Source organism: Hypanus sabinus, chromosome X2 (assembly GCF_030144855.1).
Source record: "Hypanus sabinus isolate sHypSab1 chromosome X2, sHypSab1.hap1, whole genome shotgun sequence".
Taxonomy (NCBI): Eukaryota; Metazoa; Chordata; class Chondrichthyes; order Myliobatiformes; family Dasyatidae; genus Hypanus; species Hypanus sabinus.
In genome coordinates, this window is record NC_082739.1 from 11242335 (window position 1) to 11268722 (window position 26388).

The following is a 26388-nucleotide window of genomic DNA, read 5'->3' on the forward strand; positions in this document are numbered from 1 at the left end:
AACCAGTGCGAAGGCATCATTATTGCTGCGTGCCATAGATCCCTCTAGCTTAAGAGTCCTTACAGTAATTGATACGGAGGCAATGGAATATCTTATTGAGAAAGTCATGCCTTCGTGACTAACTGGAAAAATAGTAACTAAATAAGGAAGATCTCGTTTTTCCCTCGCACTTTCCTGTCTTCTTCTACACTTTCCAAGTTACTTTTCAGCTAGTCCATTTCGGAAGTACAGCTACGTTATGAAATGTATGTATAACAAGATCCCAGCAGCGGCAAACTAAAAGGACAAATAATGAGGATAATAGGGATAACTTTCTTGCTCTCGTTAAAATGGCGCCACAGATCCCACTATCAAAGTGTTCTGGGCAACTTGCTGACTATAACCTTGGCCACAGCGTTTCCTGTAAGAAGCTGTAGTTCCAAACTACTCCAAAAGCCGCAAAGTGCTTTTGGACATTCCCAGGACCTTACAAAGCAAGTCTCTCTTTCAAACTGACTCCTGCGTTGGTATGCATGCACTCAGAAAACGCCAAAGCTGCTCCCTCTCCAGGTTTTAAACCCTGCGCACTGATACAATACGCATCCCTCCTCCCACTTCCACCTCCTCCCCTAAAGCGCAGTTCGCCCTAGCCCTGCCCATTTTGTGACATCAGGCTCCACCTCTCCCGGGAGAGCGTTGTTAAGGGGAGCGGTGGACTGGGGAGGGAGGGAGTTTGGACCCAGTTTGCGGAGGCTGACGGCCGGGAGAGCGGGCTGAGCAGCGGCGCAGCGCCAGTGTGAAGCCGCTTCTCCGGCGGCTGCAGTGCCCGGACTGTTCGGCCTGTTGGGGGTAAATTACCCCACCCGAGTTGGGTTCACATCCACCCGGGGGCGGCTGTGTTTTTTTTTGGTGTGTGTCTGATTAAAACATTTGGTCAGAGCGCCCTAGTGCCGCTGCCAGATATTGGTGCGTGTTGTGTTGAGTGTGTGTGTGCAGTCTCGTTGCCAGGATGGATTCGGGAATGCGTCCCCGGAACACGGCTCGCCTTCTGCTGCTGGCGGCGGTCTTGCCAGGTAGGAAACGGAGGAGACCAGGACAGCAAATGATAATAAACAGAGGGGAAGGGGGGGGGGGAGGAGGGAGGGAGAGAAACTAGCAAAGGCAGGCGAAAGAGCGAGAGGGGATGTACAGGAATGTAAGAGCGGGTGGCTGGACGTGTCGGAGAGTCACGGGCAGAGAGTTGGGGCAGGGTTTGAAGTCTTACCACTTCACAAGTCAGGAACGCTGCATTTCCAGCTCCTACTTTGAATAGTATTCTTCGGGTGCAGCAGTTTCCGCAGCAGTTGAGACGCTAACTCGATTTGTTAATGGGAAAATGTGAATTGCAAAAAAATAACAACGTTTCTCGTGCAGTTTATCAGTGATGAGTCATCTAACAAAAATAATTATATATCTCATTGATGCGTTTGCAAGCTGTGTCAACCACTCTGTCTTTTTAGCATTAACAGAATTCTTCCTAAATATTCAGGGTAAGTGAAAACGGGCTAGAGGTTGGTGAAACAGATTCTGGAGATAGTGTGTCCTGTTGAGGATTAATGTTTCATCCCCATGCCAAACTCCGCTCTTAAGAGTTTCTGACTGCGTTCTCTAAGCTGAGCATTCTTCTCCTTTGGAATTCTGCTATCTGTTGCAACCCAGCAGCAGTTGAAAGCTGGCGAGGGGCTTTGTGTTAATTCAAGGATCAATCGATTCTGTCGGGCATGTACGGCCACATCGTTTAGTTTACTCCCGAGACCCCCTCATTAGTTCAGAGTCCATGACTTGAAGCTGGGTAAGGGGTCGTTGGAGAAAAGGCAGGGGGAATTTGGATTAATTCTCTCAGCCCAGCGTATATGAACCCCAATTTTCATACCTCCTTTCTGTCAAAATTTTCATCCCCGCCACCCCAACCAGTTTTCGCATTTCCGTTTTCATTTGCAATAGGGCTGTTTTCTCCCTGACATATCTCCCAGTAATATTTCTTGCCGAAGTCAATTGTTTAGTGCCTTTGTGTCTGATCTCAGAGCTTTGATAGCCGTTTCTGTCTGATGTGAGGTGCCTGTGTTCGCAGTCACAAAGCTTCTAGCACTGTGATTCCTGCTGAAGGCAGTATAAATTGAACCCTCTATTGATGTTTTATGCTTCATTGTTGCTTTTATAAACCATGGATCCCATCTCATATGCCAATTTATTAACATGTGAATGTTCCTTATTTTATACCAGAAGACTTGATTTGACCAAAGCGATTTGTTACATAGGTTTTAATATCTTGGATTGAGTTCTTCTAGTTAAAATTAATTACTGGCTGTCGTAATTTCCCAGTTAATCTCTGCGTTATGCATGACTAAACTTAAAATGCCCTGGATGTGGTATAAGCTCTGGATGTTGCATTGAGTGAATTGGAAATTTTGATTCCTTTACTGGTAGTGAGCCTGATTATTGGCATTTTTGTTTTCGTGTCATTAAAATTTGTTGCACCCTCAATCAGAGCCTGTGCCCTTGAGTGGGTAATAGGCCGTTAGCGTTGTCAGTCTTTCTGACTCTGAGATGTGATCAGTTCGTTATTGTTATACTGCCTCGGGCTCTGAGTGGAGTTGGACTCCATTTATTTTGTGTCTGCTGTGCAGTGCACCGTGACCATTATGGTGGTGTGCATTGAGAATGTGATTCAGTGTAGCTGGCATCAAAACAACAACTGACATAAACTGTAAAAATTCCGAAAATGTCCTAAAAGAACAAGTTGCTTTGTGCGACAGCCCGTGAGTGATTTATATAAAGTCCCCGTCCTTTTCCATCACATTCAATTGTGCTGCCACCACTCAGCTGGGCACGTTGCTAGGACAGGGAGTGAAAGGAATGACACTACTTGGGAACCACATTGAAATATGAGTCCGCCCCACACATTTTATTAAGTTTTGATTCCCATGTTAATTACTAGAGAATGAAGCAAACATTCTGGTGCACTCTGCTAAATTAAGAGCACTGATTTAACAAGGTCTACTCTTGAGGCATACGATGCCCCATTGTAAAAGGAAGGCGTGCTACACGGATATTGTGCAGACAGTGTGGTCCCGATTTGTTACCATTCCATGTATTTGTAGGATTTGCATTGCATTCGTGTATTTCACACAGCTAAGAAAGGGGGGGGGGCTTATTCTGTAAACTGGCGGTAGTAAATGTGAGTAACTGTCAAGCGTGTTGAAGCGTCTTTCTATTGAGTTCGCCTGATGATTAAGCTGCTCAACAATGAGGGTTTGCTTCTAAAGAGAGAAAGCAGAGCAGGCTTATCGGATCTCCTGATGTATGTACCCCTCCCCCTTCAGGAACTCAAATTCTCCTTTGCAGGCCCCTCCCTGCCTCGATTGTGAATAATGATTTCCCGCTGAATCTTGGTGCTGTTATAGTCTCTAGCCGCTTAGATGATATAAATTAATTTGAGTGCAATATGCCACTTTTTACATATAAAGCCGAGAATGAGAAAGGACTTAACAGGTAATGAATGATTTAACTCTGCAGTTTGTTAATAATCACATTTCAAATGACAGCGTAAGAACAGTGTAGTGTATTATTTACTCTCGCTGATGTGTGTGACTGACCCGATTTTCTGACATAATATTACACTTCTATAGAATTGCATGCTGATCAGTAGGAGGGAGGTAGGAAGATTGGAGGGGAGAGAAGGCTAACAACCTTGCAACAGTAGCTAAGCTCTGGTAGAATTTGCAGTTCCATTTGAGTAATCCTGGCCTGCCCGTTAATCTCGGTTTGTCCTACATTGCCATCGAGGTGTTTGTTGTCAGAGGTTCTAGTTCACAACAGCCCAATAAAACGCCTTGTGGATGTCCCAGCTGAGCTAGGTTTCCATCCTTTATTATTTTGGTTGATGAGAAGGTGAATATTTCATTCCGATGTTCTGTGTATGAATAGAATACACCAGACTAATTGGTTAGTGGTTTTAAGTAATTGAAATTGCCTGGCATTGGAAAATTGGTTTAAATCTTTGGTGGGGAAGGCTGCTGTAGCAGAGTGGGGTGGTACGGTGGTCAGCATGATGCTTTACAGTACCAGTGACCCGGCTTCAATTCCTCCCGCTGTGACTGGGTGATTTCCTCTGGGTGCTCTGGTTTCCTCCCACAGTTGGTGGTTTAATGGGCCATTGTAAACCATCCCGTGATTCAGCTGTGGTTAAATTAATTGGCTGACTGCTGGGCAGTGTGGCTCAGAGTGCCAGAAGAACTTGTTCCACACTATCTTAATAAATAAATAAATAACGAATGCAAAAGAAATGTCTTTGCAACATGACGGAAGGTGCTCCTTTGGGTCTGCTCTTGGTTATCAATGACTTGGATGCACCTTTGATGCTCAGAAGGAATAATTGTGAGATAGAGTGACAGTCACTACTCAACGTTATGTTCAAAATGAACAATTTAGAAATTGACAATTAACATGTACCAGTTTTTGAATTGGTCCGAATGCTTAAAATGGCAAGCTAGTTCATGATCTGGGTGTGCCCGATGTCCGTCTTTCACCGACTGTAATTCATCATAACAGCCTCCTCCACTCTGCAGTGTTCAAACCTGTGTCAACATGTTTCGGTAGAATTCAGTTTGCCATGCCTGTTGATAGGTTGTGGGCCAAGCAAACATTAGCAACCAGTTGCTTTCATTTACTAACTGTTGCTGGATAGCAGTCATTGAATGTAGTTTTATGGCCCGTGGATAGTGACTGTAACATGTCAGATTTATATCCTGTAAATTCCACAGTGTGGCACTTAAGTTTCTCACATAAGAATGGTGGGTTAGAGGGCTTTGGACTTTGGTCTTGAAAGAACCTTCAACCACTGATTTGTAGTTTAATTATTTTTATTTATTTTCATTTTTTTAATGAAAGATTATTGCTCAAGGCACAGCCTGTAACACTGCTGTTTGTTGAATAGATAAACAACTTCCAGGCCTTTCCAAATGTAGTTCAGAGCATAAAAATGTCTAAGGACAGACGTTTCATACATTTTCCTTAAATTATCACTTTTATTATTATAGCCACTTTAGGGCCCAGCGATCCCCTCCATTCATTATTCCTGATGTTGCCTTCACATCGGAGCTGCCTTTAGCAAGCTCTTTGTGCCAAATCTCTTCTGGTTTTCTTAGTGTCTCTAAGGCTGACCTGTTAGACAGAGCCTATGCTGGTCTTGTATCGAGGCAGCTGCTCCACCATTTCCAAATGGTCAGTCTTTTCACTTTGGCTTATTTACTCCAATTTTGTGGTCCTGTGCTGTTTGACTTGACTGATGACACTTTGACAGAAATCCAATACCTTCCATTAGGCTTGGCATGGTTTTGTCAGTGTTTCTTCCCGTCCCACCTCCGACAACTTGCTCTCATCTTCAGTCTCCTTTGCTGAAGACAGTTCAGGCTAAGTGATAAAACCTAGGCTACGGTGAATATTATTTTAACTACATGTCACAAGCTTGGTAGTCAGTGCTGGTAAGCTGGTTGCGTGGTTCATTAATAGTTAAGTCTGGTCCAGGCCTCTCTTGCAGTTCATATATTCACAGTTATTTTAGTAATCCTTGGGGGGTTTTCTCTTCTCCTGCAACCTAGTGTGCTGAGATTAATTAAAGCAAGGTATTCACCCTCGGTATGAAATTTACCGAGGAAAGAAATCTGACAACATATGAGTCTGCATTTTAGGATGAAGCTTGTATTTAAAGAAACTTTTCAAAGTCATTTTCTTTTGGTAATAAGGAAATACTTGTGGCAATAGAGCATGAGTAGTAATGGTAGTAAGATTGCATAAACTCTAGTTGGGAATGAATGCTCTAACGATGTGCATTGCCGTTCGACAAAAGAACGGGTCCAAATTAATCAGGAGACAGGTGCATCCTGGAGATTCGAACATTGGTATTTCTTTATGTCAATTAATGTCACAAGAAAGTCTGTTTATTGCGGTTTTTTTTAAATATATAGTTGATGTGAATAAATTGCCTATTTCCCTATTTTAAAATAGTGGCTAAATTTCAAAAGTACTGAGAGAGCTGGGAAGTGGCCAAAGGTTGCACATAATGTTATATAATTGCGATATGTTTGTTTATTTTTCTCTGCAGTTTGCAGAATGCACAGAGTTTTATTCCCAAACTAGTTAAGTCATGTATTTGGAATTTTTTTGTTTCATTATTATCTACGCCATTGATTTCACAATCTGACTCCCCTGTTCAGTTGAACTACTTGCTCCTGAATCCTTATCAGTGTACAAGGCCACCTCTGCAGATGTATTCACATTTTCAGCACGTTGAAAGTGAATGGGTAGCTTTTCCCAGACGAAGCATTTGAGAGAGTCTTGGCAGTAGTTTTTCACCCAGCAATCTCTGCCAGACCCCTCCTGCTACCCAGCTTGTGTTATGATGAATGTGCGTGCACACAGCTGGAGGAACTGGGTGTAAATCGGGCATCACCTATTGTGTGGAACAAGCGGTTGATGTTTTGGGCCGAGACCCTTAGTCAGGACTGGAAAGGAAGGGGCAGAAGCAAGAATAAAAAGGTGTGGGGAGGGAAAGGAGAACAAGCTAGTAGGTGGGGGGGGGGTGAGGTGGTTTGGATTTTCTGTTTTACATTGTAGTATTTTACCACTCTTTGCTATTTGTTATCCTTTGGGAAATGGTCACTGTGCAATAGGAAACATTGAACCTCTCAGGCACTACATCATACCAATTAGTGCAGTTTATTGAGAGAAAGTGGCGTGTAAACAAGTGTATAGGTCAGCAAATGACTAAAGTTCATTGAGGCATAAGGAATGTTATCATCTCCCTGGTGAACTATGCTTGGAAGCTTAAAAACAAGCTGTCATCTCTTGGTTAGAGGCTACATGTCACAAGGCTGTTGTCACTTACCTCATCCTGTAGTACAGGTACTGATGTGAATTGGCATCAGACAGATTTGCAGGCAAGAGTGACCCAAAATGTAGACTGTTTCTCTTTCCACTGATGCTGTCTGACCTGAGTTCTTCCAGCTGTTTCTGGTCTTGTTTCAGATTTCCAGCATCTCTAGTTTTCCTTCGGATTTATTTTTCAGGGAACCTAGTGGCCAGCTGGGCGGAGGGCTTGACGTAGATTTCAGGACTGCCACACGTTATGCCAATTGGGCATCAACATTAATTTCAGTGTCCGTGTGGTGCTTCCAGGGGAACTTGGAGCCACTGGGTGTGATAAAGGAACTGGCCCAGGTCAAAAACAAACAAAACAGGATCAAAGCCCTTGTACTGATTTGAAATGGGATTGTACTTGTGTATGGGAAATAAAAGACAGGTGAATCACATGGAAACTTGTGGGGAAAATAATGCCCCACTTACTGATAATCTGACTTTAATCTTAGATTTTAAGTCAGTGTACCTGTTGTGAGGCTTCATTTTGTTATTGTGTAATTAGGTGCCATATATGTGGATTTTATACATGAGTGTTTATTCAGTAGTTACACTGATTGGAATTACTGGCCTATCCAGTGGTTGCTGTGTGCCGATCTGTCTTTCAGACATTCCTACTGCAGTATAGCAGAGAGAATTGAGGGTTTTCCTGACAATCATGTCGTGTTCTCTGCATTTTCTCCTGATTTTTGCCAAATTTGATTGCCTGCTTCACTAACTTCAGCTGCTGTAACCTCCTGACTGTGTTGCTGTGGTTGCCGTGATGGATGAAGGTCTCATTATTTGAAAGTGCAGAATAGGACAGGCAGTTGACTTCTCAATTTAATCTTTAATACAAAGTGGTGAACCTGTGGATACCTTGGGGAGACTACAGATTTGCTTCACCAAGAAGATGGATTTCCTTTGGAAAGGATTTGGAGAAAGTGGCCAGTGTGGCAGAATCCACAGCTTACCTGTTGCTGATCCATTTGTCTCCCGGTTGGGCAGGGTGGGGAAATGAGTCAGATAGTGAACATATTCCCTGTGTGCTCCAGTGGCAAACCTAATCTGTGGATCCTGTCAAATCTTGCTGTACTTAAGGTAATTTTGCTGTACAAAAGTACTTAAGGTAATTTTGAGTTGACGTCAGAGCTAGAGCAATTTGTTCTTGGCTATCTTCTCTGTGCTTGGTGATAATTTGAGTTTAATGACCAGGCCAATTTACCTAAGAGGGTAAATTGCTTGTTCTTTTCACATTGGAAGTGAACTCTGTCAGCCTTGCCTTGTTTGCTGAGAGTCATCTGATTACTCTTTAAGAATATTGGCATTAGCAATGTTAGAATGCATTGTCCTAGTCTAGAGAAATTTTGTAGAGAGGTTTTCTTGACCTTGTCCCATATTCTTTATTGCCACTTAGAACCTAACCCTCTAATTGCGTTTTTTGGTACCTTGGGTGAGGTGGATATACATTTGAGTCCGACTAAACTTCGAACATTATCTTTTGCTTCTCTTTTGGCTAGACGTTTAATTCTTAGGTAGAGAGATGTTGCCCCACCCACCCATGCTCAATGGCTTAATGATACTATGCCCTGCTTAGACCTTGAAAAAATTCACTACTCACTTCTCAATTTGGACATAAAGTTTCATAAGGTGTGGGGACCTTTTCTTGAATATTTTCATAACTCCTCTTTAGATTATGTCTTTTTTTTCAGTCCCTTACTTTCAGCTTTTTTTTCTTTGGTAGTAGGCATTGTTATTTTTTGTTATTTTCATTTACACTTTTGGGGGTTTGAATGCTCCGATTAGTATTTCTTACATCTTGCAGTGGTTGGTCTGGAGTTTTTTCTCCTGTGGGTGGGGGGGTGGGGGGGGGAATGATACTAACTTTACATGACTTTATTTTGGGTGCTTTTTCATAATTATTTTGAACTATATTGTATGTTTATTTTGCACTGTATTAATCTTTATTTTGTAGTTGGGTTTTTGTCATAGTAGTTGTAGAAATGCATAAAAATCAATTAAAAAAAATGCATTGTAACCTTATTAATCAATGCTAGCAGATGTATCGAATGGCACCCTCTTTATGATCATCCCACTCGATGCTCTAATCTTGGTCTAGAATGCTTCAATCATGATCGTATCTTGGCCTACCTAGAAGGCTTTCAAAAGCCTGAAGCCATTAAAAGTTACCCCTGTGGTGTTGTAAGAATCATTAACAATACTTGAGGCCACAGCAACTGGAAGTAGTCTGACAGGTACCTCTATTTTTCCAAAGGGACCCCAGTTACTACTTTATCAGGTATATGATCGCTGAGATGCAGAGGCTTCCTGCAGGCTGTAGGAGTTTGTCCCCAGTGACTTAGCTAACATATGATAAAACTTTGCCAAGCATGGTTCGCACCAGACTCTACTGAGCAAGGGTTCTACCTACTACAGTGTGGTTGGCTGTTTGCCTGTCTGCAAATTGCAAAAGGCACTGGCATTGGTCCACAGCTTGCATCTTGCTGCTTGTCTTCACGTACTACCAAGTGTTTACCCCCACGTCACTGTTTACTCAACAAGTCCTCAATGGATCTGCCTTCAATAACATGACACGGCCTGGAGTGGGCAGCGTGTGTTATGGCAGCCACCCTTGATGATGCCTGCTCTGGAGAAGGTAAATTGCAAAACTGCATGCTTTATTAAATTACTTTTACAAAAAAACTGCTGCACAATTAAAGGGCCGTTTGACACACTAAGTCCCCAAGGCAGTATTGGAGAGCCCTAATCATATAATGAAAATTGTCGAAAGCTGTCTTGCTCTGCTCCCGTCTTGCCTCATAGTAAGTAACGCATTAAATCGCTCTATTATTCATTAAAGTTAGCCCTTCTGAACCTGGTAATTTGATCAAAGGTGGTTAATTATTGAAATGCTTATCATTATGGAGTAGAAAATAGCTGCAACACTCTTTTGAATAAGGAAAGGATAACTTTTATTGGACTGGTTTGCCATTGCAGATTAATTACATAATGACAATAGAGATTGGCATCTGGTTGACATAGAATAATAAATATTATTAACACTGAAATTTGGACTGCACTGTGAGCCGAGAATACTGGCTACGACAGTGAATTACAAATAGAATTCTGCCTTGAGTTCATGTGGCTAATGTGTTTGCTGGCTTAAAAAATTAATTGGGCTTTATTACAAATTTTGGTTTCGGGCAAAAAGTTGTTGCCCAGGATGAGTTGTTTCTTATTGCAAAGTCATATGTTCTTCCTTTATTTATAAATGCATTATTGCTATGTAGAAAAATGTAAGTCATTTTTGGAAATAGAAAAACGAGTTGGAAGGACAAAACTGAGGCAGCAAAGTACCTTCTGTGGTAGGAATGTGGAACTGCTGCATCAACTGAGGGCTGAAAGGAGTAGATGATAAATGGGAAACATACACTTTGAAGCCACTTTATTAAGTACAGGAGTGGGACCTGGTGTGGTCTTCTGCAGCTGTAGCCCATCCACTTCAAGATTCAATGTGTAATGCATTCAGGGATGTTCTTTTGCACACCCCTGCTGTATTATGTGGTTATTTTGAGTTACTGTCACATTCCCGTCAGCTTAATTTGGTTTGGCCAATCTTCTCTGATCTCTCGCATTAACAATGTGTTTTTGCCCACAGTATGGCCACTCATGGCATTTTTGTTGCACCATTCTCTGTAAATTCTAGAGTCTGTTATGCATGCAAATTCCAGGAGATCAGGAGTTTGAGATACTCAAACCACCCTGTCTGGCACCAACAATCATTCCACAGACAAAGTCACTTGGATCATATTTCTTCCCTATTCTGATGTTTGGTCGGAGCAACAACTGAACCTTTTGACCATGTCTGTGTGCTTTTATGCATTGAGTTGTTGCCACGTGATTGGCTGATTAGATATTTGCACTAATGAGCAGGTGTGCAGGTGTACCTAATAGTGGCCACTGAGTATAGTTACCAGGGAAAATGATGGGAAATGCACATGGATCTAAATTGTTAATATATTGCAGGTAGGTTATTTGACAATCTGTGCATCTAGGTGTCTCTAATTTTTAAGTAAAATTGTTTCTGTTTTTGCTTGTTTTCAACGTCATAATCTGAATAATCATTCTTCCATACCTCCTGTTTTTCCTCAGGACTTGGATATTACTGGGGACCGACGTTGAGGTTCTTCTGTTTATACCTCAGAACTTGACGTGCAATCTAGCAGGCATGGTTTATAGAATCATTCAGTATTCGCCATTTGACCCATCATATTCATGGCAGCTTTCTACCAGAGCAAAATTAGACTTGCTATCTCTGACATGTGTCATGAGGTTTGTTGTTTTGCGGCAGCGGTACAATGGAATACATGAAAATAATTATAGTAAGTTACAATATGAAATGTAAAAATAGTGAAAAATAAAGAGGTAAGCATATGGACCGTTCAAAAATCTGATGGCAGAGGGAGGGAAGCTGTTACTGAAGTTTGTGTCTTCAGGCTCCTGTACCATCTCCTCTATAGCAGCAATGAAAAGAGGGCATTCCTAGATGGTGCCACCTTCAAGAAGCACCACCTTTTGAAGCCATCCTCAATGGTGGGGAGGCTAGTGCCCATGATAGAGCTGGCTGAGTTTGCGACCTTCTGCAGCTTTTTCTGATCCTGTGTGTTGAAGCCTCCAGATGGTAATGCAACTAGTCAGGGTGTTCTCCACAGTATATCTGTAGAAACTTGGTAACATACTGAACGTCCTAATGAAGTATAGGTGTAGGTGTGCTTACCTTTGTAATTGCATCAGTATGTTGGCCCTGCCAGAGATCTCTGAGATGTTGATGCCCAGGAACTTGAAGATGCTCACCCTTTCCACTTGTGTTTCGATGAGGGCTGGTGTGTTCTCCCAACTTCCCCTTCCTGAAGTACACAATTAGTCGGCTCACTAGTTCCACCTTCCCAGCATCCCCTTATTCCCATGATCTCTAGTCCTTGACCCCCTCCACTAACAGGAACATACTCCTACAATCACTTTGTAATATTTTCATTTTGTCAAAAAAAAACAGCTCTGGAGGATTGAAGTGATCATAGTTTCGCAGACATGACGTGGCTGATGCTGGAATCTGGAGCAACAATGTGCTGGAGGAACTCCAGGTCATTAATAGACAGGTTTATATATGGATATAGAAGGTAATCAGAAGGACTAATTTAATGTTGGATTTTAGAATCCACAAGTGTAGAAGATGTATACAGCTACTACTGTGAATGTACTTCAAGTTCAAGTTTATTGTCATCTGACTGTACATGTGCAATCAAATGAAACAACGTTTCTCCAGACCATGGTGCACCCATAGAACATATGTGCTCTGTGTGCTATAAACCAAAATATCACCATAAATTTAATAAAATGTAATTTAATGCACACAACACAAGTAAACAGTAAACAGCATGTTGACCTCATGACGAGACCTTGGTGGTGACAGGGCATACAATCATCTCTCAGCCTGAAGAAAGAACTGTCTGCCACTCCTACTCCTGATACTCGTGTACCTCCTTCCTGACAGTTGTGGATCAAAGACTCTGGGATGGGTGGTGGGAGTTGTCAATAATGCCTTGGGCTCTTTGTCTGCAACGCTTCCAATAAATCACTAGAAAGAGATTACATTGGATTGGAAGGTGTAGAGTCACTTTGGGTTGAGTTAAGAAATGGCAAGGCTGAAAGGACACTAATGGCAGTTGTATACAGGCCTCCAAACAGCAGCCGGGATGTGGATTACAAATTACAACAGGAGATAGAAAAGGTGTGTCAGAAGGGCAATGTCATGATAATCGTTGGGGATTTTCACATGAAAGTGGTTCGGGAAAACCAGGCCAGTACTGGACCTCGAGAAAATTTGTAGAATGTCTAAGGGATGGCTTTTTAGAACAGCTTGTTGTTGAGCCCACTAGGGGATCGGCTGTGCTGGATTGGGTGTTGGGCAATCATCCAGAGGTGATAAGGGAGTTTAAGGTTAAGGAACCCTTAGGGAACAGTGATCACAATATGATTGAGTTCACTTTGAAATTTGAGAGGGAAAAAAATAAAATCCAATGTTTCAGTATTTCAGTGGAATAAAGGAAATTACAATGGCATGAGAGGGGAACTGGCCGAAGTTGACTGGAAAGGGACATTTGCAGGAAGGACAGCAGAGCAGCAATGGCTGGAGTTTCTGTGAAAAATGAGGGAAGTGCAAGACAGATCTGTCTTGTGGCAGACAGAGTCTTCCAAATAAGAGGAAATTATCAAAGGGAAGAAGGACATTACTGTGGCTAACAAGTGAAGTCAAAGCCAAATTAAAAGTGAAAGAGAGGGCATACAAAGAAGCCAAAGCCAGTGAGAAGATGGAGGATTGGGGAGATTTTTAAAAACTTGCAGAAGGGAACTAAAGGTCGTTAGGAAGGAAAAGATGAGTTATGAAAGGAAGCCAGCAACTAATATCAAAGAAGATACTAAAAGCTTTTTTAAGTATATAAAGTGTAAAAGAGAGTTGAGGGTAGATATAGGACCAATACAAAATGACGCTGGAGATATTGTAATGAGAGATGCAGAGATGGCAGAGGAACTGAATGCGTATTTTGCATCAGTCTTCACAGTGGAAGACATCTGTAGTATACCGGACATTCAAGAGTGTCAGGGAAGTGAAGTTTGTGCAGTGAAAATTATGACTGAGAAGGTGCTCAGAAAGCTTAATGGTCTGAGGTTGGATAAATCTCCTGGACCAGATGGAATGCACCCTCAAGTTGTGAAAGAAGTAGCTGGAGAGATTGTGGAGGCATTAACAATGATCTTTCAAGAATCGATAGATTCTGGCATTGTACCGGATGACTGGAAAATTGCAAATGTTACTCCACTGTTTAAGAAGGGTGGGAGGCAGCAGAAAGGAAACTATAGACTTGTTAGCCTGACATCAGTGGTTGGGAAGTTGTTGGAATCGATTGTTGGGGATGAGATTACGGAGTACCTGGGGGCACATGACAAGATAGGCCAAAGCCAGCATGGTTTCCTGAAAGGAAAATCCTGCCTGGCAAACCTACCGTGATTCTTTGAAGAAATTACAAGCAGGGTAGACAAAGGAGATGTAGTAGACGTGGTGTACTTGGATTTTCAGAAGGCCTTTGACAAGGTGCTGCACATGAGGCTGCTTAGCAAGATGAGAGCCTATGGAATTACAGGAAAGTTACTAGCATGGGTGGAGCATTGGCTGATTGGCAGAAAACAGAGTGGGAATAAAGGGATCCCATTCTGGCTGGCTGCCGGTTACCAGTGGAGTTCCACAGGGGTCGGTGTTGAGATCGCTGCTTCTTACGATGTATGTCAATGATTTGAACTACAGTATTAATGGATTTATGGCTAAATTTGCCGATTTATACAAAGATAGGTAGAGGAGCAGGTAGTGTTGAGGAAACGGCTTGCAGAGAGTCTTGGATAGTTTAGGTGAATGGGCAAAGAAGTGGCAAATGAAATACAATGTTGGCGAGTGTATGGTCATGCACTTTGGTGGAAGAAATAAACAGGCAGACTATTATTTAGATGGGGAGAGAATTCAAAATGCAGCGATACAAAGGGACTTGGGAGTCCTTGTGCAGGATACCCTAAAGGTTAATCTCCAGGTTAAGTTGGTTGTGAAGAAGGCGAATGCAATGTTGGCATTCATTTCTAGAGGTATAGAATATAAGGGCAGGGATGTGATGTTGAGACTCTATAAGGCACTTGGAGACCACACTTGGAGTATTGTGTGCGGTTTTGGGTTCCTTATTTTAGAAAAAATATACTGACATTGGAGAGGGTTCAGAGAAGATTCACTACAATGATTCCAGGAATGAAAGGGTTACCGTATGAGGAATGTCTGGCAGCTCTTGGGCTGTATTCCCTGGAGTTCAGGAGAATGGTGGGGGGGGGGGGGGTGTGCAATCTCATAGAAACGTTCCAGATGTTAAAAGGCCTGAACTGATCAGATGTGGCAAAGTTATTTCCCATGGTAAGGGAGTCTAGGACAAGAGGGCACAACTTCAGGATTGAAGAAATTCCATTTAGAACAGAGATATGGAGAAATTACTTTAGCCAGAGGGTGGTAAGTCTGTGGAATTTGTTGCCACAAATGGCTGTGGAGGCCAAGTCATTGGGTGTATCTGAGGCAGAGATAGATGGGTTCTTGATTAGCCAGGGCATCAAAAGGTATGGGGAGAAGGCAGGGAGTGGGGATGACTGGAAGAATTGGATCAGCCCATGATTGAATGGCAGAGCACACTCAATGGGCTGAATGGCCTACTTCTGCTCTTATATCTTATGGCCTTGTGGTCTAAATGTCACAAGTTAGGACTGGTGATCCTTTTGGTGGATTTAACTGAGCTCTGTAGGATCTTGTAAACTGATGCCTTGCAGCTTTTGGACCACACAATGATGCAGGTAAGTAAGTGGGTCACTCTGGTGCTCTTGTAGAAAGTTGTTAGAATACGTATGGGGAGCTTTATATACCTCAATCTCCTCAAAGAGGAGACATTGCTGTGCCTTTTTGACTAGTGAGGATGTGTTGCAAGTCCAGGTTAGATTGTCCGTTAGGTGCATGCCAAAGAAATGCAATGGAGAGTGGTTGACGTGAGGCTTCCTGAAGTGCACAGTTATCACTTTTGTTCGCATTGAGACTCGGGTTGTTCTTGCAAGCCTCTCTACTTCCTTTCTGTATGCCAGCTCATCATTGTTGCAAATAGGGCCAACCACTGTAGTATAAACAGCGAACCTGATAATGCGGTTTGAGCTGGAGTGCAGTCATGAGCCAGCAGTGTGAACAGCAGCAGGCTGAGTACACGGCCCTGGGGAGTACTAGTGCTCAGCATGATGGAGCTCGAGATGTTGTTGTTAGCTCAGACTGACTGCAGTCTTTCTGTCAAGAAGTTAAAGACCCAGTACAGAGAGGGGATGTTGAGTCCCAACAAGGATAATTTACCCACCAGCTTCTGGGGGATGATTGTGTTAAACACTGAGCTGAAATCAATGAATAACATCCTGGTAAATGAGGCATTGTTTTCTCAATGGGGCAAGACGGAGTTGAGGGACGAGGCTATTGCATCATCAGTGGACTGGTTTGAGTGGTAGGCAAACTGGAAAGGTGGTAGTTTGGAAGGTCCAATACCAGCTGCTCAGAGCACCTCCTGATTGTTGAAGTCAGTGCCACTATCTCAAGGAGAAGTTAAATATGCCGTTAAGGTCAGATATGTTGTCCGGTCCCATAGCTTTGCATTGGTCTACCCTGGCTATGATCCTCCTCACCCTTGCTGTGGCCAGAGAGGGTACTTGTACCTCAGTGAGACGGGGCTTTCCTTGATGTCATATCATTCAATTGGTCCAATGCATAGAAAGTACTTAACCTATCAGGGAGGGAAGCGTTGCTGTTGATGTGCAGGTGGACTTGTGATTGGCTGTGGTTTGTATACCCTGCCACATGTCCCTGTTGTTGCAGAGGTGTCTGTGAATTTTCTGTGCGTATTTGCACTTTTCCTTCCTGATAGCACGGGAGAGCATGGCTCTTGCTGACCTTGGATATCCTGTCCATTGATCTAAAGGCAGCATCCTGATCCCTAAGCAGTGAGCCAACCCATGCAGTCAGCCATGGTTTGTGGTTTGCTCTGGATTGCAGTGTTGAATCACAGTAACATCCTCTATGTAGCCAGTCACCAATCCCACATGTTCTTCAATGTTGATGTGATGAGTGTAGGTAGCTGCCTCTCTGTATGCTCCAGTTCGTGCTTTCGAAGCAGTCCTGCAGCGCTAAGGTGGCACCTTCTGCCTGGGTCTCCCTGTTCACCGGCTTGATGACTTGTTTAACTAGTGGTCTGTGTGCAGGGGTTAGAAAAGTGGATATATGGTCTGAGTATCTGTGGTGAGAGCGAGGGACAACCTTGAAGACTCAACAAATGTTGGTATAAATAAGGTGTAGTATTTTCTCTTGGCTGGTTGTGAAGTTGACATGCTGGTAGAACTTTGGCGGAGCTGTTTTTAAGTTGGTATGATTGAAGTCACCAGCAGCAATGAAGCCATCACCAGAGTGAGTGGCTTCAAGGTCGCAGATTATGCTTCAGGGCTCGTGCAGCACTTCCCCAGCACTAGCAGAGGAGGGACATCAAGAGCAATAATCACAATGGCTGTAAGCTCACTTGTTAAGTAGAAGGGCCTGCACTTCACCACAAAAAAACTCTGAGCAGTAGGCATTACTACCAAGGCATTCACACAGCAGTTCTTATTGATGTAGACACACAGACCTCCTCTGTGGGTCTTACCTGACGGGGTATCATTTCTGTCCGTCCAAAAGGGCATTAAGTCTTCCAGCTGGATGGCTGAGTCTGGTGTGGTGCCCTGGAGCCATGTTTCTGTCAGGACGACTGTGCAGCAGTCTTTCATCTCCTGCTGGATTCAGGCGCAGATGCAGGTAATCCAGTTTACTTTCCAGTGATGGGAGCACAGGCCTGCAAGGATCTACTTTAAGTCTCATTTTAATACTGGCGCACTTCTGCGTTTGAGCACACTGTTTCCAACAGCTGCTTCCCTGAGTAGCTGTAGTAGACCGTGGTGTGGAACAAAAGCCTGCTCCCTGCATTAGTCCATAAACTACGCAGTACCTTTGTTATTCCACATGCAAGTGAGGTACATTTGTAGATTTTAGTGTTCTTAATGTTCAGTGTTTTTCGGTCATAGAAAAGAGGAACAGGACAAGAAATTTCACCATTGGAGCTGAGTGGCCGCTGCGTCTGTGCACGTCGCCATCTTGTGATGTATCAATATTGTCCTGTGTTCAGTTTTGCACAGTAACATACTGAGTAACTGATATACTCACTTGGAAAGATGCTCTGCACTTGAATGATATAATCAGGTTAAAGTTGAGATATTAAGTATGGTTTTATTGCATTATATTTTGATTAAGTCATATTCTAAGCAAGGATAAGAGAACAAACGGGTTTGAAAAGTTTTGGAAACCATTTGATTTGATGATTTGTAACTCCAAAACACAAAATTAATTAAAAGAAAGACACGGGAGAACCAGAGGTAACTTGCATACTCTTTCCTTTTACTTTCAGTGAGGCATGCACTTCTGACATGGTGGCATAATGACCTATGCCATTCACATACTTTTGCATATGACCCCTAATTATATCAATTAGCAAAGACTGCTTAATCAAGCAATATGTTTGCAATGATACTCAAATATTAAATGCACAACAGAGACCAGAAGAGAAGATTATGTATTTAAGATTAGTAATGGCCTTTTAGGAGTGGGAATTGGAAAACACTTTGGGTAAAGGAAATCTCTTAACTAGTTTTCCAAAAGCTATAGATAATGTGTTATTTGGGTTTTTTTAATGTCAGATTGATTTTTGAATACTCTGAACTAGCGCGATAGGAAGCAAAGGAGGCAAATGGAATTGTGACAGAAGAACATGGCCCACTGGAAAAGCCTTTGAGTTGTTTCTTAAAATTTCTAGCCAATTTATTGTTCAGCAGTATCTTGGAGATAACACTGGATGTTTTCCAATGCTAAAGGTGCTGTCTTGATTTAGTTTGCGCAGTTAGGTATTGATGTTATATTGGGGATCAACTTCCCCTTCAGTGATCAGTTTTATGCCATTTTAAGAATTGTTTGATCTTTTGAAATGATTTGCTGCAAGTCCAAATTAAGAGAAAGCTAGCAGATTATAACATTGCTAACTTGAGTGAATATTGATGTGGGAGTAAAGAAATAAAATACATTCTTGTGGTTGACCAACTTTGCACTGTGTCCTATCCTTGTTATTGAAAATCCAGTATTAATGAGCAGGTTTTCTTTGATCTCTTAGATTCCAGTGCTGACTGAATTGCTGGTAAGGTTACCTCATTGCTTCAGCATGCAGTCGTCACAGCAGAGCATCGCACTCGTCTTTCTCAAAACTTTTTTTGCATTGCATAAATGACCCTCAGCATGTAACTCCATATTAAGCTGAAAAGGATCAGCTTAGTTAGCAGTTTATCTTTTTTCAGTACATCTAGTGTTTCTAGGACACCGTTATTAAGGTTAGGATTTAGTTCATACCAAGTAGCCTGGGGTTTTCATTATTGTCCATGTTTGAGTTTGCTTTATTCCTTAATGCCTATGTTTTCCATTCCTGTTCTGTCCTTGTATCATTTAAAAGTCTGTATAGTTACACCATTAACTGATCAAATCGTCATATTTAGGAGCACTGGTGAGGTAGAAGCATAATATTTCCAAGAAACATCAAAGCATTAAACTACATGTACAGGCTGTTTGTAAAGTGACCAGAGGGAATAGGAGGAGATTGGTCATGACTGCCAAGGAGATTGCTTTGAAGCATTAATGGTAATTATTTGACATTTCATCGGTTGCAGGGCAGTGTTCCCAGTCATTACACAAGTCCGTGGATGTTTGGACAAAAGTTGAATCTGCTAATGACATTTGGAAGTAATACAGTAAATGGTCTAATTTTGCTTTGTAGGCCTCAATTTTCTGTAACATCAATATTTAGACGCTAGTGCTCTTGTGGGTAATTGGTGAAGAGCAATTCCTATTTTGCCACTGGCATAAAGTGGTGGCAGGCTCCTTGTGAGATTGATAAGTACAATACAAGCATTGCTTTAGCTTGGGTGTTATCTTGCAGTTGTGCTGTTAATACAAGGCTATTAAAATTTCACTATCAAGTGGCAGGAGAACATGAGCCTAATGCTATTGAACTTCCTTGATTCTAACAATTATAGGAATTAGCATAGTTTAATAACTTGTAGCTGCTCAGACACTGCCACCAGACATGACATGACCTCTGAGATCATCACAGAGCTGGTTCTTAAGGAGGTCAATTTGCTACTGTTTCATGATCCCACAGGTACACTGACAAATTTATATTTTGTTTGTCGTAATGGGTGAAATTCACCTTTGGTTGCTCATGCTAAGCGTTCGGTGGCACAGACAGCTGGTTCTCTGCACCAGGTACTTAATTCCACTGAATTCATTGGAGCTGAGTGCTTGGAGGTGAGTGCAGCTAGTGCTTAATTCTACAGTACACGTTTTGTGCTGACTACCAGTCTAATTCCATTGTTTCTTTTTGACAGATTTCTTAAGCATTACATTTGTTTAAAAAATAAATTGTGCTGTCATTTGATCTGTATTTTTCCATAATCTTATTATAGTGCCGCATTAATCCAATCACTTCATTCTCCCATCTTAGTTCCTTAAGATATAGCAGCAGAATTTCAGAATTTGGCCCATCAAGTCTGCTCAGCTATTTAATCATAGCTGATTTATTATCCCTTTCAATCCCATTCTCCTGTCTTCTGCCAGTAACCTTTGACGTCCTGGCTAGTCAAGTGCCTATTAAACTCTGCTTTAAATATACCCACTGATTTGGCCTCCACAGCTGTTTGTGGCAGTGAATTCCATAGATTCACCACCCTCTGGATAAAGAAATTGCATCTCATCTCTATTCTGAAGGGAATTCTTTCTATTGTGCCCTTTGGTCCAAGACTCTCTCAATTTGGCTAGACACAAGGATGCACTGTGGGAGGATGCTTTTGAAGTGTACCCACACTGAGGTCTGTATGTGTGCTCGCACCCCTCCATCAGCTAGCGTACTGCAATTCATACCTTGCTGTGTTAGTCAGGTGCCATGGTAGAGCAGTGATTAGCATAACACTGTTACAGCTCGGGGGATCAGAGTTCAGAGTTCAGTCCCATCCTTTGTAATCCCATTCCTCCCTGTGGAATGCATGGGTTTTCACTGGATTTCCTTCCAGAGTCCAAGGATGTGCATGTAAGCAGGTTAAAGTTTGAAGTACATTTTGTTATCGAATTATGTATATTTGAAATTCGTCTCCTCACAGGCAACCACAAAACAGAATCACTTAAAAACAAAAGACCCAGTGTGCGGTGGTGGGGGGGGGGGGGGGGGGAAGAAAACACAAATCATGCAAACAATTAAAGCAAGCAAACAGCATTCATCACTGCAGCTGATCCAGAAGTCAGGCCACAACCTCAGTCCAGCACACAGACGGGCAAACCCTGCAGAGCAGTGAGCTGAACTGGCCCGTCCCTCCCCTCCAACCCCAACACCCTGACCATTTCGATCTGACCTGGTGCTTAAGTCATCCAAACCTCTGGTCATTCCTCACCCACGGGCACAAGCTCCAACACATTGATTCAGCTGGCACCCGATCTTTCCAGTTCAGCTCAGCTCTTAATTGGTCATTGTAATTTGTCCCATGATTCAATCGGGGTTGCTGGGTGTTGTGGTGCAAACGGCCTATTCTGCGCTTTATCTCTCAATTAATTTCTCCGGTTTCCCCTCCTTTTACATTAAATCTGGGACTTTCCACCAAAGACTTATTAAAATTTTATGCACATATCTCCCTTAATTTTCTGCATAAGGAGAACATGAAGCCAGCTTCTCCAGTCTCTCCAGACAACTGAAAAATATTAGGAATTTCACTTTGTCTCATATTTCCTTCCAATTGGTAGCTCAGTAATTTCCCCAAGTGTTATCTGTGTTCATAATGTGCAGCTTTTGACCATGAATGAGCATACAACATTTAAGCCACATTTATTCTTGCAGTTTCTATGTGGTTTGCAATTTGCACAGGATTTAACTTTTTTATTAACCGTTAATCATTTCTAGTGGTGTAAATGTCATATTGTTAATTTGTGAGGCTATTGTGGTGAAGTCTGTCAATCAACTCTTCCAAATAGAAATAAGTGCCTCCCATGGTATCTCTAGGGAACTGTGTTCCCATTAACTAAACATTCCTTTGTATCATTCTGTATGAACTCCACTGACCTGGGTTCCTGTGTTAATAAGCATCGTAGGCATCATTCCTTGTATTGAAGCATAGCACATGTGGCATAGTATGCTTGTTACAGAATCTTTAGCAGTTTCTCAAAGAATTTTCCTACAAGCACAGGATATCGACCTTGGAAGTCTACCGCCGTAATTAAACTCTTGTAGATTACCATGTAGTCATTTGCATTTTTTCTCTTCAGTCTATATTGCAACTGACTTGATGCTTTGCTGTTTTCTTTCTATGAGCAAGGTAGATCCCTGCCCCTAGAAACGTAGCCTGTATTGAATTTAGACAGGGAGAACTAGATTGATGGTTAAGTTGGTGTTTTGTACTTTTTTAGTTCTAACCTTTGGCATGGTACCATGGTGGTTAGCGCCACGCTTTACAGTAGCAGCGACCCGGGTTCCATTCCCGCCGTGGCCTGTAAGGAGTTTATATGTTCTCCCTGTGATCCTGTGGGTTTCCTCTGGGTGCTTTGGTTTCTTCCCAAGTCCAAAGACATACCAGTTGGTAGATTAATTGGTCACTGTAATTGTCCTGTAATTAAGCTAGGATTAAATTGGTGTTTGCTGGGCAACGAGGCTCAAAGGGCCGGAAGGGCCTATTCAGCACTGTATTCCAAGAAAAAAATAAATAATGTGGTTTAATGTTAAATTGCACTCCTAGAAAGATATAAAAGACTCAGTGATACAAAAAGCAATGGTGTTGCCCCTAATGTTCTGCATGACGTTCATCTCCCAGTTAATATCACTAAAGTTGCTGATCTGGCCATTATCACACTTGTGTTCAAAGATGTTCCTTTGCACAGGTTGTTTGCCAACTGCTCCGCATTCCAAAAGAAGACGTGAAGAGGTGCACAATCGCACAGCTGGTAGCGTTGCTACCTCACACCCTGGGGTAGCACAGCTGAGTAGCAGTTTGTACAATCACTCATCGATATTGGATTCCCATTCAAGTTTAATTGTCATTCAGCCATACATGTGTATACAGCCAAACAAAACAGCGTTCCTCCTGGGCCACAGTGAAAACCACAGTACTAACAGTCACATACGGCACCTGGCACCTATAGCATATTAAGGTATGACAGCAGAAAAATATAGTGACAAAAATAACAATATAGCCCAAGTCCCTGAGTGTCAAGATTGATGGTGCATGGGACGTTGTCCTGGAGCCATGTTTCTGCAAGAACAAGCACACAGCAGTTTCTCATCACGTGTTAGTCCAGCTGCAGATGAACACAATCTTAACTTGTCTTCCCCTGAGTGAACACTGGAGGGGCCAGGCCCCAATGCAGCGTGGGTTCCAGTGCACTCTCCCGCACCACCCCGGCATATCCTTCCCTGGGTGGATGCAACAGGTGATATCATGCTACTCCCCAGCAGTTGGTTTTGCCAATGAACCAGACCCACAGTATTCTACACTGCCAACATCCAACAGGGTCTTTTGATCACAAGAACAATGTCTAAGGCAATCGTTTGCACACTGCCTTCTCTGGGGACGATGCAGTACTCAACAAGGGGAGGCTGCTGTGACTGAGTATGTTGCCATCTATCTCCATTCTCCCCATGACCATGTGGGTTTCCTCCTACGTTCCAAAGGTATACGACAAGTTATTGAGGTTGGGCATGCTGTGTTGGCGGCACTTGCGGGCTGCCCCCAGCACATCACAATCAACAGGATGCATTTTGCTGTATGCTTCAACGTATGTGTGACCAATCCTTTGTTCTCATAAATTAGTATTACAACAAGGGATTTTGATCAACTTAACTGATTTTTATTTGTGAATCACATGGTAAATATTTCCCCAGTAGAGCCCCTAAAAATAGGGATCATTGTAAAGCGTGAAAAGTTGATCATTCTCAAACTGAAATTTCAGCAGTTCAGAAGTATTCATTCCCCTTTGTGCACTCCTTAGTTGAACCACCTCTCACAGCTGTTACTGCCAGTAGTCTTTCTGGATAAGTCTCTGTTAGCTTTGCACAACATGATGGAGCAAGATTTGCCCATTCCTCCTTGCAAAATAGCTCAAAGTAGGTTAGTTGGGGAGCAGCAGTGGACAGCAATCTTGGTCTTGCTAGAGATGTTTGTTCAGGACTCTGACTGGGCCACTCAAGGGCATCAATTTTCATTTGAATCCACGCCATGGTTGCTCTGGCAGTGTGCTTTGGGTTGTTATCCTGCTGAAAGACTAACTTCCTCCCCAGTTTAAACTTGATTTTCTTGAGAAGCAGCCCGGTAGTGTAATGCTTTACAGTAGCCAGCTGCAAGGTCAGGGTTTGATTCCCACTACTTTCTGTAAGGAGCTTGTAAGCTCTTCCCGTGACCACGTGGGTTTCCTCCAGGTTCACTGGTTTCCTCCCACAGTCCAAGGGCTGGGTTAAGGTTAGTAAGTCAGCAGAAGCATGGTGACACTTGCGGACTGCTCAGTACGATCCTTGCTGATTTGGTTTGGCAAAAACAATGCATTTCACTGTATGTTTCCAGGTACATGTGACAGCCTGGTATGGAGCCCTTCCCTCTGCTATGGAAAGGAAAAGGCCTGCCGCAGTGCCCAGAGAACTTTACCCAGATTTTCTGCATTTGGGTTTTGACTTGGACATTTGACATTTTTTTTTCCAGACTTGTACCTTTTTATATTCTTGTCTTTTGTGTGTGGGGGAGGGGAATTGGGTGGGGGGTTGGATGTCTATTTCATTTGTTTGTCCATGTGTGCAGGGAGAAGGGATTTGGGGGTTGATAATCCTGCTGCTGTTCATTTCTTGGTTTCATGGCTATCTGGAGAAGAATAATTTCGGAGTTATACCTTGATAAATGAACTTTTAAAGCGGATCTAAAAATCTGTCTATTAGATTTTGATCTGTGAGAAAAATCTATAAGAATTACAAGCTTGCCCATGCTGAGTTTCTATTTGTGGGAATGACTAATTGTTGCAATGAGATTATCTCATTCAGTGAAACTGTGATGTCTGTGGACTGAAACTAACCCAACCAGGTAGTTTGCTTACTGTGTCCACGTCTCTGCGTACTGTATTTGGCCCAGAAGTGAACTTTCCTGCATCATACCCGTTCTCCTTGCATGTTCTAGCTCATCACTGTACCTGTACCACCAACCAGTTGTAAAACCTTCAGTTTGCGTCATTTGCTGTGTGTTAACCTTTTCCCCTTCAGTGAGACTGATGGACTTTTAGGAGTTGACCATTCAATAACCAAAGCAGGCACCTTATTCTCAGTGTTCCGTACGTTTCCTCTTTGATCTTGGCATCGGCTTTTTACTTCACTGCCATAATGGATAAAAGAATTGGTTTGGCAACATGACAGATTGGCAGGGGTTGCCATAGAAATTATCAATGTATAATTGTATTTTGATTGTTCTTCCTTGTAGCGAGTGTGATGAAACGTCTGGTTCTGAGTTGATTGTTCTGAAGGCTTTGTTGATAGCTGAGGCTCCTGGGTTCGTGCTTTTGGCTGGGTGCACCTTTACTTTGCTCCTTCGCTGTCCCCAGTGATCCATTCTCATTATCTGGGCGTTCCCGGGATCTGCTGGAGCTAATGTGGTATAATGCAAGCAGTGAAGTTTCTATCTCCTCTGTGATTAGATAAGAATTAATGTTGGGGAAGTAAGTTTGTAGGGACTACAACAGAAAGCTGATGAAAATCCTGTCTCTAGTGGAAATTCACTTTGCCATGACCTGTCACAGGAGGTAGTGCCTCTTTTGTTGGCTAGTGGTAAATATTTCTTTGTTAGAAGCTCTTGTGATGCTGTACTTGAGAACAACTACTCCTTTCACATGAGTCCTGACTGATACCTTCAGGAATAAGATTTGCCCTTGATTGTGAATTTACCACTATTCAATCTGACTGCCTCAAGTTGGGTATTTTTCTTGAGTGCCCCTGCATGTCCATGGCATGCTTGTGTCTGTATTTCCTTGGAAAATATTCCTTCATAAATTTTGCAGGAGGGGTTTTGGGATGATGCAAGGTGGGTCTGTCCTTGGACCCCCGAGATGAAACTGCAAATGTCACTGATTTGTTTCAGTTGTAGAGTCATGGCTTTCCGGTTTACTCCTGGGAAGTGAGTATGATACAGCTTGTCCTAACTGGATGTGATTAGCAGCTCTGCTTCTATTTCGTGCTGCAACCTTTTGCAAACAGCTGCCTGCTTCCATGACCTGCCTTGTACATTGTTGCAGTCAGAGATTTCTATTGATCAGCTCTGAGTCCATCTCTTGCTGTAAATAAAAGGAAAATCTTTTATGACTTCGGGATCTTCCCAAAGCACTTTACAGCCTAGTGTAAACTTCTCAAGTGTTGGAATGTGTGTCTAATTAGAAATGGAATTTTTTCACTGAATTATTAGTCATTTAATTCTTCACATTAATATTGTTGTTTCTTTTCGCGCCTTGTGCTGCATCAGGTGTCTCCGTAGCATTTGACTTTTTTTTACAAGGCTGAGTTGCTAACTCAGCACTCAACCCTCAACCCAGCATGGTTGGACAGTGTGCAAAGGAGTCAGCCAAGTTCGAACTTGAGGCCAATGAAGTCAGGTGTTTTGTCTACCCTGGCAGAGTATGAGGGTAAAGTGTAGAGGGAGGTTGATTCCGCATCCTACCCACGCCTAGCTTGTGGTGGGAGAGTTTGA

General features: G+C 42.6%; 1 protein-coding gene across 3 annotated transcripts in view; it reads left to right on the forward strand.

Annotated features, from left to right (window-relative positions):
- The first annotated feature begins 713 nt into the window (after nucleotides 1–713).
- nectin1b (nectin cell adhesion molecule 1b) overlaps nucleotides 714–26388 on the forward strand; it is a 780494-nt gene continuing 754819 nt past the window's right edge. For all 3 annotated transcript variants that reach the window (XM_059956948.1, XM_059956950.1, XM_059956949.1), the window contains exon 1: nucleotides 714–1052. In XM_059956948.1, coding sequence (XP_059812931.1) covers nucleotides 989–1052 — 64 coding nt within the window. In that variant the 5' untranslated portion in view covers nucleotides 714–988. The remainder of the gene's footprint in view (nucleotides 1053–26388) is intronic.